This window comes from Eptesicus fuscus, chromosome 4, assembly GCF_027574615.1.
Source record: "Eptesicus fuscus isolate TK198812 chromosome 4, DD_ASM_mEF_20220401, whole genome shotgun sequence".
Classification (NCBI taxonomy): domain Eukaryota; kingdom Metazoa; phylum Chordata; class Mammalia; order Chiroptera; family Vespertilionidae; genus Eptesicus; species Eptesicus fuscus.
Window position 1 is genome coordinate 13,238,679 of NC_072476.1, and position 13,017 is coordinate 13,251,695.

The window sequence follows — 13,017 nt, forward strand, 5'->3', positions numbered from 1 at the left end:
ACTGTTAGGCCTCTGCTCTCAGCCCAGTCAGCTGTGGGGACAGGGCCCTTATCACTACCGTGGCGACATCATCAGGCCACCTGATGCAAAAGCAACCTGGGAATAGCAGCTTGGCTCCTGCGGGGACTTGGAGCGGGCAGGGCCTGGACACCCCAGTCTCCATCCAGCCTGTCGCCACTCAGCACCACTGTGGCCCTGTCCCTAGATCCTGAGTCGCTATGACATTGCCTTGGTCCAAGAGGTCAGAGACAGCCACCTGACGGCCGTGGGGAAGCTGCTGGACAGACTCAATCAGTGCGTGAGGTGGCAGGGTCCTGGGGAAGCACATGGGGACAGTGATCGTCCCTTCAGGGCATGATGCCACTTTGGCCCCAGGGACACGGATGTGGGCAGGAGCCCGCTGTAGGTGGCAGGATGTCCCCTGACTGGTACATTTGTTTCCTCAATCTAGGGATGACCCCAACACCTACCACTACATAGTCAGCGAGCCACTGGGCCGCAGCACCTATAAGGAGCGCTACCTCTTTGTGTTCAGGTAAAACCCAGGTGCCGAGAGATGAGGCCGCCGCCTCTAAGGTCGCTGCAGAAGTGGGGGTGGGGGTGGGGGTGGTGGGTGTCTAGAAAGCCCATGAGCCTCTCCTCCAGGTGTGGGGCAAGAACTGGCGGCCACAGAGCAGGGGCCGAGTTGGGCCTCACCACCTGGGCAAAAGGAGCTCTGGGCTGGTGGGTCTGTGTGATATCCCAACTTAGACCGGGCACCCTGCCCGCAGCAACAGGTGGGTTTGGCAAGGCAGTGCCCCCAGCCCCAGGCTAAGCGCCCTCTGGCCTGGCTTTCCGCAGGCCTGACCAGGTGTCGGTGCTGGACAGCTACCAGTATGACGATGGCTGCGAGCCCTGTGGAAATGATACCTTCAGCCGAGAGCCAGCTGTTGTCAAGTTCTCCTCCCCATTCACCCGTGAGTGCTGCTGCCACAGAGCTCCTCTGCTCTGCCTGGCCACGGGGCCCTCCCTGACCCTCCCTAGACGCCTTGAAGAGCCACAGCACATCATGCCCCCACCATGCACCTCTTTGGGGAGCTTGGTGCCGTCCCCATTCCTAGTGCTTTGGTCTTACGTTTAAGTTACTTAGGGAAACGTCCACCCACCCCTCACTACTTCCCCCCGGGACTGTTTCATGTGTCCCCCATCCCAGCCCTAAACACACGACAGCCAGGCCAATGCACCCTTGGACCAGGACTGCCTCCCAACTCCGCTCCCCACCTCCTTGCTTAGCACGACCATCTTCTCCACAGAGGTCAAGGAGTTTGCCATCGTCCCCCTGCATGCGGCCCCACTGGATGCAGTGGCTGAAATTGACTCTCTGTACGATGTCTACCTGGACGTCCGGCAGAAGTGGGACCTGGAGGTGAGGCCCCACACATTGGATTGAGCTCTGAAGGGCCCTGTTCTGTCCCTGGGCCAATCAGCTGGTGTCTCCTGGTAGGACATTATGTTGATGGGTGATTTCAACGCTGGCTGCAGCTATGTGACCCCTTCGCATTGGTCATCCATCCGTCTGCGCACAACCCCCCCCTTCCAGTGGCTGATTCCTGACACCGCTGACACCACGGTTACGTCCACGCACTGCGCCTACGACAGGTGAGCAGGATCTGCGCCCCCGTGGGTTCTGCAGGCCCAGGGTAGGGAAGGGGCACTTCCACAAGCAGCCTCGACTTTCATCTCAGCCCAGCTTCAGAAATGGTTTCCAAGACCTTTGAGGAGACCCTCACCCTCCTGAGCTTTGGACCCCTTATGAAGTATAATAACAAGCAGCATTCCTTAACTTTCGGGAAAGCCATGTAGGGTAACACGAAGCTAGTCTTCTCCTCTGGGCAGTCTCCGGTATACAGGTCAGCTAGTGGTGCCCAGTTTGGGCACACCCAGACCTGAGTCTGGCCAGGTACGAGGCTGGTCCTGGCCTAGGTGGGGCTGGGGGTGCCTTCCCTGAGCAGTGACACCCAGGGGCCACAGAGGCCAGATGGGAGCTGGCTCCTGCTGGGATCTGAGGTTTAAGTGCACAGAGCTGGACAGTGGGCTGAAGGGACTTTCTTGTGTCTGGCACTGCAGGATTGTGGTCACCGGAACTCTGCTCCAAAATGCCATTGTTCCCGACTCAGCTGGTCCCTTTGACTTCCAAGCTGCATATGGACTGAGCAACCAGACTGTATGTGGCCATTCTTTACAGCCTGTAGCTCTGCTGGGGGCCTAGGACACAGGGGTGGAGTGAGATCCGGACCCACGGGACTTGTAGCAGTCGCTGCTTTTTTCACTGACTTGAAAGAACCACCTCTCCGCAGCCCGGGAGCCTCTTCCCTGGCCGATGTGACAGTGCAGTATGTGGGTGCAGGTCCTGGCCCTCAGGGAGGACTGCACACGGGCACCCCTCTGCTCACTGCGTGTTTCTCCACAGGCCCAAGCCATCAGTGACCACTACCCGGTGGAGGTGACGCTCAAGAGAGCCTGACGAGAGCAGGCCCAGGGCCCCGGCTGGACCTCTAGCTTCTCTAGCTTGCCTGTGGCCGCTGCTGGGGACCTGCACAAAGAACTGGAGACAACGGCTGATTCTGTTGTCACCTTCAGGTTCTGGGGATGGAGTTTAGGAAACCAGTGCGAGTTCCCTGAGCACAGAGCCAGCGCCCCCTCTCTCCCCTCCCTACTGTCCCCCTGACCACTATTCCAGCTTGAGGAAGAGGATGGAAAGTAGGCTTTTTCTCACTGTCCTGCATCCATCGTAAGCATGGGGTTGTGTCACCAGAGTAACTTACCCTGTCAGTATGCACACCAAGTCCAGCATTTAGATGAAGAAACATCTTTTAATTTAGGTAAATAAAGCTCAAAAGGGGTGTTCTCATTGGTGGCATCCAGTCATTCCTTCCCGGCTCCTCCTCCCATGACAGAGGCACACAGTTCCATTGTCACCTTCCCTGGAGCCTTGACAGTGCAGGGAAGATGTGGGGCTCTCACAGCTGCTGGCTGCACCCTGGACAACAGGGCCCAGACATCAGTGCCGCTCCAGGGCCTTGACGAGCAGGTTGTTCAGGCGGTCCACCATGGGTCGGGGGTCATCAACCAGCCCTGCTGCGATCATGGCGTTCTCATAGATCTGCAAGGCAGGGTGGTAACCTTGTTAATGGGATGGCGGCCCTGTGCTAGCACCAACTCAGGGACATTTTAATGTGGAGAGAAGGAAGGAAGAGAGCTGTTCCTTCTTAAAACAGGGTTTTAGAGGAAACAGCTGTCCAACCTCAAAGCAAGGTGCAGGCTCACAGAACTGGCAGCCCTCTGTTCTCATGCTCTCAGCCAGACTCCAGGAGACTCACCTGATCGGCAAGCAGCTGGGCCAGGTCAGGCTCACTCTCTCTCAGCTGGCTGAGCTTCTTGATCAGCATGTGCCTGCAACAGAAACCCCCAGAAGTGAGCTCAGGGCTGTGCCACCAGCACAAGGGCCTCTAACTTCTAAGATGTTGGAGTTATTAGAACATTCAAAAAAGTGTAATCGGACAGTCCAGTATAAAAAATAAGGCACATAAAAATTTAGGAAGATGTAAATAATCACTGACAGATAATGAGACTGATTATTATTCCCAAAGAAACACTCGAGTTTTGATATTAGAAAATGCAGTAAGTACTAAAATTAATATAAACTTAAATACTGAAAGGAAAGAAAGAATTTGACATATAAAAAGGCATATATCAGTGCTTGGAGACCATAATTAAAGATGAAATTTTCCCTAGATTAATACACACATTTTTTTATACTAAGAGTTTAATTTTATACCCAAACAATCTAATATAAAATTCATAAATAAAAGTAATATGGAAGAAAAGAGCCAGGAGAAGCTGGAGGAGGAAGTCCCAGATGCCAGTAAATAGTTTAATTCTGGAAAACGAAAAGGCAACAACTAAATGCAAAAAAGTGTCAACAATGTATAAAAAGTCACACACACACGGGAATTTCACTTGTACCTGATTAAAAATAGCATTCACAAGAGGGGAAAAGACAGGATAACTGTCCAGCCAACCAATAAAGTTGGATTCCACCCTAACCGGTTTGGCTCAGTGGATAGAGCATTGGCCTGCGGACTGAAGGATCCCAGGTTCGATTCCGGTCAAGGGCATGTACCTTGGTTGCGGGCACATTCCCAGTAGGGGGCGTACAGGAGGCAGCTGATCGATGTTTCTAACTCTCTATCCCTCTCCCTCTCTGTAAAAAATCAATAAAAACATATATTTAAAAAAAAAATAAAGTTGTATTCCCACCTGATTCTTTAGACCAAATTCCAGGAGGATCAAATGTTAAATGTAAAATATTAGAAGAAAACGGAAAAAATGTTTTATAATCTCAGAAGGAAAAGCCTTCCAAGCAGAATACAAACCCAGAAATCAAAAATAAAATAATGATATAATTCTGACAATATAAAAACTTCAATTTTTTTCTGCACAGGAAAAAATACCATAAATATAGTGTCTGACCTTACTCATAAGAAATGTATATTAAAATTCTAATTTAACTTTTTCACTATGAGAATGGCAAAAATTGAGAAGTTTTCTAAAACTGAAGGCACTGGGGAAACATAAATTTGTCTAATTTTTATAGAGGACAATTGGAGTCTATAAAAATTAAACATGGATGGTGCTCTCAGACTTAGCACTTCTCTTTCCTCACAGCACTATTTTAAAATCAGAAACACTTAAAAAAAATATATATATATATATATATATATATATATATATATATATGTTGATTTCAGACAGGAAGGGAGAGGGAGAAAGAGAAACATCAATGATGAGAGAGAATCATTGATCGGCTGCCTCCTGCATGCCCCCTACTGGGGATTGAGCCCGCCATCCGGGCATGTGCCCTTGACTGGAATTGAACCCAGGACCCTTCAGTCTGCAGGTCGACGCTCTATCCACTGAGCCAAACCAGCTAGGGCAGAAACACTTTTTAAAAAGCAAGTGGCTCAGTTGGTTGAGCATCATCCTGTGACCGAAAGATCACTGGTTTAATTCCGGGTCAGGGCACATGCCCGGGTTGTGGGTTCAGTTCTGGGCCAGAGTGCGTATAGGAGGCAACCAATTGATGTTTCTCTCTCTCTAAAATCAATAAAAACATGTTTTTTAAAAAAGAAGAAAAAGCAAGGTGGGACCCCAGTATAGCAAGTTACTACTTGTGTAACAGTGGAAACCACAGATGAATCTGTTTGCACACACCCAGAATCAAAGATAAATGCAAAACGTAATGTGGCTGTATTGGGGGCAAAGGAAGGAGGGAAATTTCACTGTAAGCTTTGATTCTTTTGAATTCTTAGCCATGTGAACTTACCACCAATGTTAAAGGCAAATAGCATTAAAAAAAAAAAAAAAAGAAGCCTTCTGGCAATAGAAACTACTTTTGTGCCAGAACTACAGGCATCAGCATCCAGGGACTCAGCTGGAAGCCGCATTCCTTCCTGGGGGGAGGCACACGCTCATGCGAACTGGTGCCGCTCTATGGAGAGGTGTCTGACACACCGCGTGACTAGCCACAAGCCAATTTAACATCTTTCACCCAGTAATTCCATGTCTGGTAATTTGGCTCAGAAAATGTAAAAGGCACTTATGCTTACTCCCCATTAGTGTACAAAAAAAAGTTTATGGTTATAAAGCAACACAGAAAAATACTTGTGATAAATGAAAATATTAGACATGTACTATATATTAAAAAACCCCACAAAATGAGATAAAAGTCCAAAAGAAAATATACCAAATCGGCCACAGTGAGTTGTGGGGGATAAGACGATGAATTTTGTTTAAATTTCTTTAACATTTTTGGTGAACTATTTATGTAATTTCATTTAAAGATTATTGTATATAAAATCAATTAAAAAACAAAACAACACCTGTTTTCAACAGTTAGAAAATGAAATTTCAAAATATCCAATAAATGTGACACATCAAAGAATAACTACAAAAAATGTGTAGGAACTCTACAGAAAACATAAGTTACCAAAAGACATTAAATAAGACCTAGTAAATATATATTATGTACATGGGTGGAAAGAATTGACCATAAAGATACTAATTCTTGAAATTAATGTATATACACATGAGGACCGAGAGTAGCCAAGACATCTTTGACGGAAAATAAAGGGAGTGAGCAATCACTTTGCTGGCTCGAAGGCTTGGGGAAAAGCTGAGTAGTTAAGACAGTGCAGTACCACTAGACAGACTAACAGACCAGACACGTGTACAGATACTTGATACTCTATGATGCAGAAGGCAATTTGGATGGCTGGGATGGGGACAAAATAAATTCATGATTTTGGTGATAGATTTCTTAAGAACAAAAAAAGCACCTGATAAAAATTTATGAATTTGATTATATTAAAATTAAGAACTTATCAAAAGACATCTTATTGCAGGTGAAAAGACAGAGTGGGAAGAGAGATTTGCAACTGATAAAGTATGTAATATAATTACAAATCAAATTTTTAAAAAGAACCCAACAGGAACTATATATATAAAAAGGCTAATATGCTAAGTGTCTGACCGTTCCACTGGTAGCTATGATGAGCACTGACCATCAGGGGGCAGATGCTCAACGCACGGCATGGAAACATGGAACAGACTGATGAATCACAGGGGGAAGGGGGGAGGGGGGGGCGGGGGAGAGATTAACCAAAGATCTTATATGCATACTAGAGGCCCGGTGCTGTGCACCAGTGGGGTCCCTTGGCCTGGCCTGCGGGGATAGGTCGGAATCCCTGCACCGGGCCTCCAACATGCCCCGAGGAGTCCCGAATTGCGAGAGGGCGCAGGCCAGGCTGAGGGACCCTATTAATGAATAAATTCTTATTCTTTCTCGTGTTATGAGAAAGCCAAGGCCAAGGCCTTAAGTAAAAGTAGAGACCTGTGGATTTTCACGCTCTGCTGGGGGGAGCTGGCACCAGCATGCTGGAAGCAGCTGGGCATGACCTAGCCTAGCTAAGCATATGGCAGTTTCACATCTGGGTGCACAACTTGGAGAAACTCACGTATGCACACGTGTGTCAGACAGGGACAAGAATGTTCAGAGCAACTGTTCCCAACAGCCCAAACAGAAACTACCCAAATGTTGGTCAAAACAGAATACATTAATTGTGCTGGGACAGATTCAACCCATGAATATTACTCAGCTATGAAAACAAAACATAGCCCTAACCGGTTTGGCTCAGTGGATAGAGCGTGGCCTGCGGACTGAAAGGTCCCAGGTTCGATTCCGGTCAAGGGCACGTACCTTGGTTGCAGGCACATCGCCAGTAGGGGGTGTGCAGGAGGCAGCTGATCCATGTTTCTAACTCTCTATAAAAAATCAATAAAATATATTTTTAAAAAAAAAAGGGTGGGGGAAACAAACCATAGCTTCCCTCCACAGGGACAGAGGTCTCTCACACACTGAGTTAAGAAAGTAAGACTTCACATAAACAGGCAAAACAGTTTGTTAAGGATGCACAGAGAGACCATAAAGCAAAGCAATTATCACAAAAGTCAGGACTATGGTTACCTGAGAGGGACAGAATTCTAATGGCATTCGAGGGCCAGCAAGGTCGTTGTATTTTTAACTTTACATGGGTATAGTTTGAAGTTAAATTGAATAGTTTAATTATACAGGTACTGTGTTTATAAGCTTTATGCATTTTTCCTGTGCGTTATGAGTAAACACAATTTTAAAGGAGTAGCGGGCAGGTCAGAAACAAGCTTGCTGTTCCCGGGCATCGAGGGCCCAAGCAGCCGGCAGCCTCACCTGGGGTTGATCTCCAGGGTGGGCTGCAAGAGCTGAGCGCGCTCCTCCTGGGTCTTGGCCAGCTGCTGCATGCGCAGGAAGTGCCGGGCGGCCCCCATCTCCAGCACGGTGATCATCGCAGGGTGGGTGTCCAGTCGAAGAGTCACCTGTAAGCAGGGCCAGGGTGAGGGGGACCCTGGGCTGGCGGTTTTGGCCAGGTGTGAAGCTTCCCCAGATGACAAGGCAGAACACAGGTCTCCAGGGATGAACCTTAGACCTCCCTCCCAACCATCCACTAACGAGAAGGGAGCCTGACCGGCAGCCCACGTTCCTAACAGCATCCCACTTGGGGGCTCCCTCTTCTATCCCCCCAAGTCGTTTCTAATGTGTCAATTACTGCCCAACACCCATCTTGCCTGGTGTCCTCTGCACCTCTCTCCTCCACAGGGTCATTGCCAAGTCCTATAGCAACTAAGATCACGTACGCCTGGCTGTTCCATCTCCCCAGGCCCAGCCTCTCCCCGTGTCTGTCTGCAGTCCCTTCCCTCACTCCCGTCCTTCCAACACTGGAGCCTCCTTCCTGCAGACCTCACTCTCACCCACCCCTTTCTGTGGCCCCCTCTGGACTGACTTCATCAAATACATCTTTCCCAACAAGCCATCACAAGCCCCTCTCCCTGGCCAGGCCTTCCCCTTTGCCCACCCTACAGCCTCTGGCTCACACCGGAGACTCTAAGCCTGCTGGGCCACAGCACGCCCTTCCTGAGCATGGTACTGAGAAGAACCTGAGCTCTAACTCAAATCCAGCTCCATGACGTCCTAGCTATATGACCTGGGGATGTGCTTTGCCTCCTGTCCTTCACAGGATGAGGATAATTCTACCTGCCTCGTAGTTGTCTGAGGCTTAAATGAGTCCCTATAGTAAAGAGTGGACACAGTGAATGTGTTACACAGAGAAATCCTGGCTGCATGCCTTGCTTCTTGATGCTCCTACCAAGAGCCCCTCCTCTTTCGATCTGTGCCCATCCCTCCCCCGCAGAGTCCTGAGCCCACCCTCCTGCTCTTGGCCATCCCCACCCTGCACACCTGCCTGTCCCTTGGGGCGACTCCTGGACTATTCCTGAGCCAGTGACCTGGATACCTGTTCTCTGGTGGCTGGCTTTCTCTTGCAGCTCTGAGCTGGACCTCTGTTTCTAGCTCCCTGAAGTCAGAACCCCAGCTGGACTGTAAGCTCCCCAAGGGCTGGACTGGAACCCCTTGTGTCCTACGCTACCCCAGTTCCTTTGGGGCCTGGACCAGGCTAGCATTGGGGTGGCCAGCTGGGAAGCCCTCTTCTCGGCTTCTACTTGCCCACCAGGCCACTGGCTGTTCACCTTTCACTTTCTACTTTTCAGTTCCCACCTGCGCTATAAAGTGGAGGAAACAAGTCAGCTGGGCTTGCCTGTCCTGCCCCAGCAACACCCCTGGACACACGTGGCTGCACACATGTAAGCTCATACACAGAAGCGGCAGTGACACGCTTGGTCTCTCCCACTTATCACAGCTTCAGTCGCCACTGGGAGGACGCCCACCAGGCCAGAGCCGGCAGGCTGCCCGGTGTGTGGTCACTGAGCCATGGGAGCCGAGCGTGGCCTGTCTCCAGACGACCTCACCTTCACGCTGGTGACACGCGACCCCAGCACATTTCTCATCCAGGCCATCAGGTCCTCCACCTCCTTTTCTGACAGGCGGTCATCAGCTTGGGGAGAGACGTGAGTGAGCTCAGAGGCCGTTCCCCATAATTCCCATCTCACTCCCATGGGGGCCTGAATGTCGACATTCCAACGCCAAGTGTCCGACTGCCCCACCCCACCCTGGTCGTCGGCACAAAGAAGCCACCAGAGATGCTTTCATCTAAAATCCAGCGGGGAAAACGGAACCTCAGAAGGACATTTTTGGGTGCCCTGAGGCCCATGTGGTTTCGTTACAGCTTTAAGAAGATATTTTTGGATTCTCTTAGGAAGTCAACTTGGAAGAGGCACTGGAGGGACCTGGGAGCTGAAGGGGAACATTTTCTGTTAAACATTAGGTGTTCCCAAGCTGCTGCCTTCGTGCAGGTTAGTGACCCCAGAGACATGAGAACAGACAATCCCTATAAACTCACGTTGCAGGACAGGAGAGGCCCTGCAGCAGAGGGTCAGCCCCTGGGCCACCCCAGCCTCACCTGCACCCCAGGCCACCACCCACCTCTGCCGAGAGAGAAAGGATAGAACCAACCTGGAGATCTGTCTTCAAACTTCTCCTCCTTGTAGTGATCAACAACGATGTCCGTTTCCACGGAGATGAGCTTCTTCTTGTCAAACTCACGAAGGTGAAGCAAGGTCAGCTCATCAAACTGCTCGTAGCAGAAGAGAACCTGTGAGGGCCCAGAACATCTCCATCAGGCTTGGAGAGGACTCCGCCCACGACAGAGAGAGGGCCATGGGAGTAAGGGCTGCAGGCTGGGCCCCGTCCTGGAACAGCCACACGGGATGCTGCTGGGGCGTCCTGGGCCTCTGCAGATGAGGCGGATTGCCAGAGGGGGGAAGGGAGGCTCTGGCGATGTCTTAGTAGTAGAAACAGTGATTCTACTTACAGAGAAACCCCTGTGTCACCTCCTACAGGGACACACAAACTAGATGGCAGACTCCAGCCTGGGCCTCTGGGCCCCGGACGTGTGGCTTTCCCGGGGCCTGGGCACATTCAGCCATTTTCCACTAACCAGAGACCCCACCCCACCCCACCCGACCCCGCTGTCTTGGGTGCTCAGACCCCACCTTATCCCCTGACCTGGCCCCAGCAGTCTGTAGGGATGCAGCCTGTCCTGTTGCTCACCCACCTCCATGTTTTTCTGCTTCATGGCCTCATAGTAGGGTGAGTGCTCAGCCAGGTGCCGGTTGGGGGTGCACAGGTAGTAGATGTTGCGGGTGCCGGCCTGCATGCGACTGGCGTAGTCCACGAGGCTGGTCAGCTGCCCAGCGGGCAGTGCTGAGGACTCATATCGCAACAGCTTTGCAATATCCTCCTGAAAACAGACAAGGGCAGGTCACTGCTCATGCCAGATCCTCACTCAGAAAGCCTCCAGAGCATCTGGGCACTGACATGGGAAACCTCGGGCTAAAGGGAGATGCCTGCTGGCTGCACCCCGGGCGGGTGGGCCCCATGTTCTGCGGCTGGGGCAGCTCCCACAGAAGCCTGGCCCAGGGATGGCTTCTCGTCAGGTCTGGTAGTCCCCACATCAAAAGTTCAGGGAACCTCAGAGAGCACCCTCCACCTCAGGTGGCACAGGGCCTCACAGAGAGGAGCTTTTGGGGCAAGCTGTGTGCACCCCAGGAGTGGCCAGACCGTCCCCATGGCAGAGCCTGCTCCTGGTGGTGGGGTTTGATCAGGGCACATACCCAGGCTGCGGGTTTAATCACTGGTTGGGGCTTGTACAGGAGGCAACTGATCAATGTTTCTCACATTGATGTTTCTCTCTCTCTCCTCTCCTTTCCTTTCTCTCTCAAATCAATAAAAACATATCCTCAGGTGAAGATTTTTTAAAAAAAGGCCAAAATATGTTTATTAAGAATCATATCATATATTAAGTAGTGCTGCACGGTGAATTGAACTGAAGCCCAGTAGCACCATGTTAAAGGAGTCCCACCCATCACATGATGAACATGCCCTGACTAGGCACATTGTCCCTGCCTTCCCCGCCCTGGTGAACCAGTGCCTGGCCCTGGCCCTGCCTTTGTGATCTCCTGAGCCCCCTGAACGAAGCCTTGTGGGAGGAGACAGAATACACACCTACTTCCTTCCAGCCTCAGGTGAGAGGACTGAGGGAGATGAGCCTAGTCCCACAGGACGAAGGTGAGGACACTCCTGAGCATGCTGCATTTACTGGCTCCCGGGCAGCAGTAGCTGGGGTGCCGGACATGCCAGTGTCACATCCTGGGAAGCTCAGGTTTCTGGCCTCCACCAGCTTCCTCCACAGCCCAAGGCAGCAGAGAGAAAGGCCCAAAAACCTGGACCCTTACCTTTTTTTTTTTTTTAATATATTTTATTGATTTTTTACAGAGAGGAAGGGAGAAGGATAGAGAGTTAGAAACATCGATGAGAGAGAAACATCGACCAGCTGCCTCTTGCACACTCCCTACTGGGGATGTGCCCGCAACCAAGGTACATGCCCTTGACCGGAATCGAACCTGGGACCCTTGAGTCTGCAGGCCGACGCTCTATCCACTGAGCCAAACCGGTTTCGGCCTTTTTTTTTTTTTTTTAAATGTATTTCTTTATTGATTTCAGAGAGGAAGGGAGAGAGAGATAGAAACATCAATGATGAGAGAGAATCATTGATTGGCTGCCTCCCGCACTCCCCCCACTGGGGATCCAGCCCACAACCCGGGCATGTGCCCTTGGCCGGAATCGAACCTGGGACCCTTCAGTCTGCAGGCTGACACTCCATCCACTGAGCCAAACTGGCTAGGGCTGGACCCTTACCTTGACCTCCTGTTCAGCAGTGGTCACAATGCCCTCTCTCATGAACAAGCCATAATCTTCAAAAAACTTGGCATATGTCTCAGCATCTTTTTTACTCTGATCAACGAAGAATTTTATTAGCCTCTGTTGTAGAACGTCCCGGAGTTTCCTACAGCACAGAAATGAATTTATCATGAACAAGCAACTTTATGAAATACTAACAGCCCGAGGTATGAAAAAATGTTCTGCTCCACTAATAATCAAATTAGTGAAAACAACATACCATTCTGGCCAAATTTTAAAAAACAGAAAAAGAAAGGTGACCCTTGGCAAACACCAGGTGGGAAGACACGCGCCCCTAGAGGCAGGAACGTGGACTGACAGCCCTTTGTGGAGGGCAGCAAACAGCCACCCAACCTTGATGGTTCCAACTGTACAGACTGCTCCCTGGGAAATATAACGAGTCACCAGGACTTACAGAGCAGGAGTTTCACTGTAGCACATAAAAGACAAAACAATTATGAACAACCCCAGTGGTCAACAGGAGAGAATAGACTGAAATGAAAGATAAGTGCACTCATTAAAAATCACCTGCTGCCCTAGCTGGTTTGGCTCAGTGGATAGAGTGTTGGCCTGCAGACTAAAGGATCCTGGGTTCGATTCCAGTCAAGGGCATGCACCTTGGTTGCAGGCTCAATCCCTGGCCCTGGTTGGAGCGTGTACGGGAGATAACCAATCGATGTGTCGTTCTCACA

At 50.4% G+C, this 13,017-nt stretch overlaps 2 protein-coding genes across 5 annotated transcripts in view; one reads left to right on the forward strand and one right to left on the reverse strand.

Annotated features, from left to right (window-relative positions):
• The window catches only part of DNASE1 (deoxyribonuclease 1), a 43,018-nt gene extending 40,142 nt beyond the window's left edge, over positions 1-2,876 (forward strand). For 3 of the 4 annotated variants that reach the window (XM_054714669.1, XM_054714670.1, XM_008141652.3), the window contains 7 exons: positions 206-294; positions 452-535; positions 841-956; positions 1,293-1,405; positions 1,484-1,638; positions 2,107-2,203; positions 2,450-2,876. In XM_054714669.1, coding sequence (XP_054570644.1) covers positions 206-294; positions 452-535; positions 841-956; positions 1,293-1,405; positions 1,484-1,638; positions 2,107-2,203; positions 2,450-2,503 — 708 coding nt within the window. In that variant the 3' untranslated portion in view covers positions 2,504-2,876. The remainder of the gene's footprint in view (positions 1-205; positions 295-451; positions 536-840; positions 957-1,292; positions 1,406-1,483; positions 1,639-2,106; positions 2,204-2,449) is intronic. The other variant, XM_054714671.1, reaches the window with a different exon arrangement.
• The window catches only part of TRAP1 (TNF receptor associated protein 1), a 52,399-nt gene continuing 42,214 nt past the window's right edge, over positions 2,833-13,017 (reverse strand). Inside the window, exons 12-18 of the mRNA XM_054714668.1 lie at positions 12,284-12,431; positions 10,641-10,826; positions 10,040-10,178; positions 9,436-9,521; positions 7,805-7,950; positions 3,360-3,432; positions 2,833-3,142 (exon numbers count right to left, since the gene is read on the reverse strand). Coding sequence (XP_054570643.1) covers positions 3,041-3,142; positions 3,360-3,432; positions 7,805-7,950; positions 9,436-9,521; positions 10,040-10,178; positions 10,641-10,826; positions 12,284-12,431 — 880 coding nt within the window. The 3' untranslated portion in view covers positions 2,833-3,040. The remainder of the gene's footprint in view (positions 3,143-3,359; positions 3,433-7,804; positions 7,951-9,435; positions 9,522-10,039; positions 10,179-10,640; positions 10,827-12,283; positions 12,432-13,017) is intronic.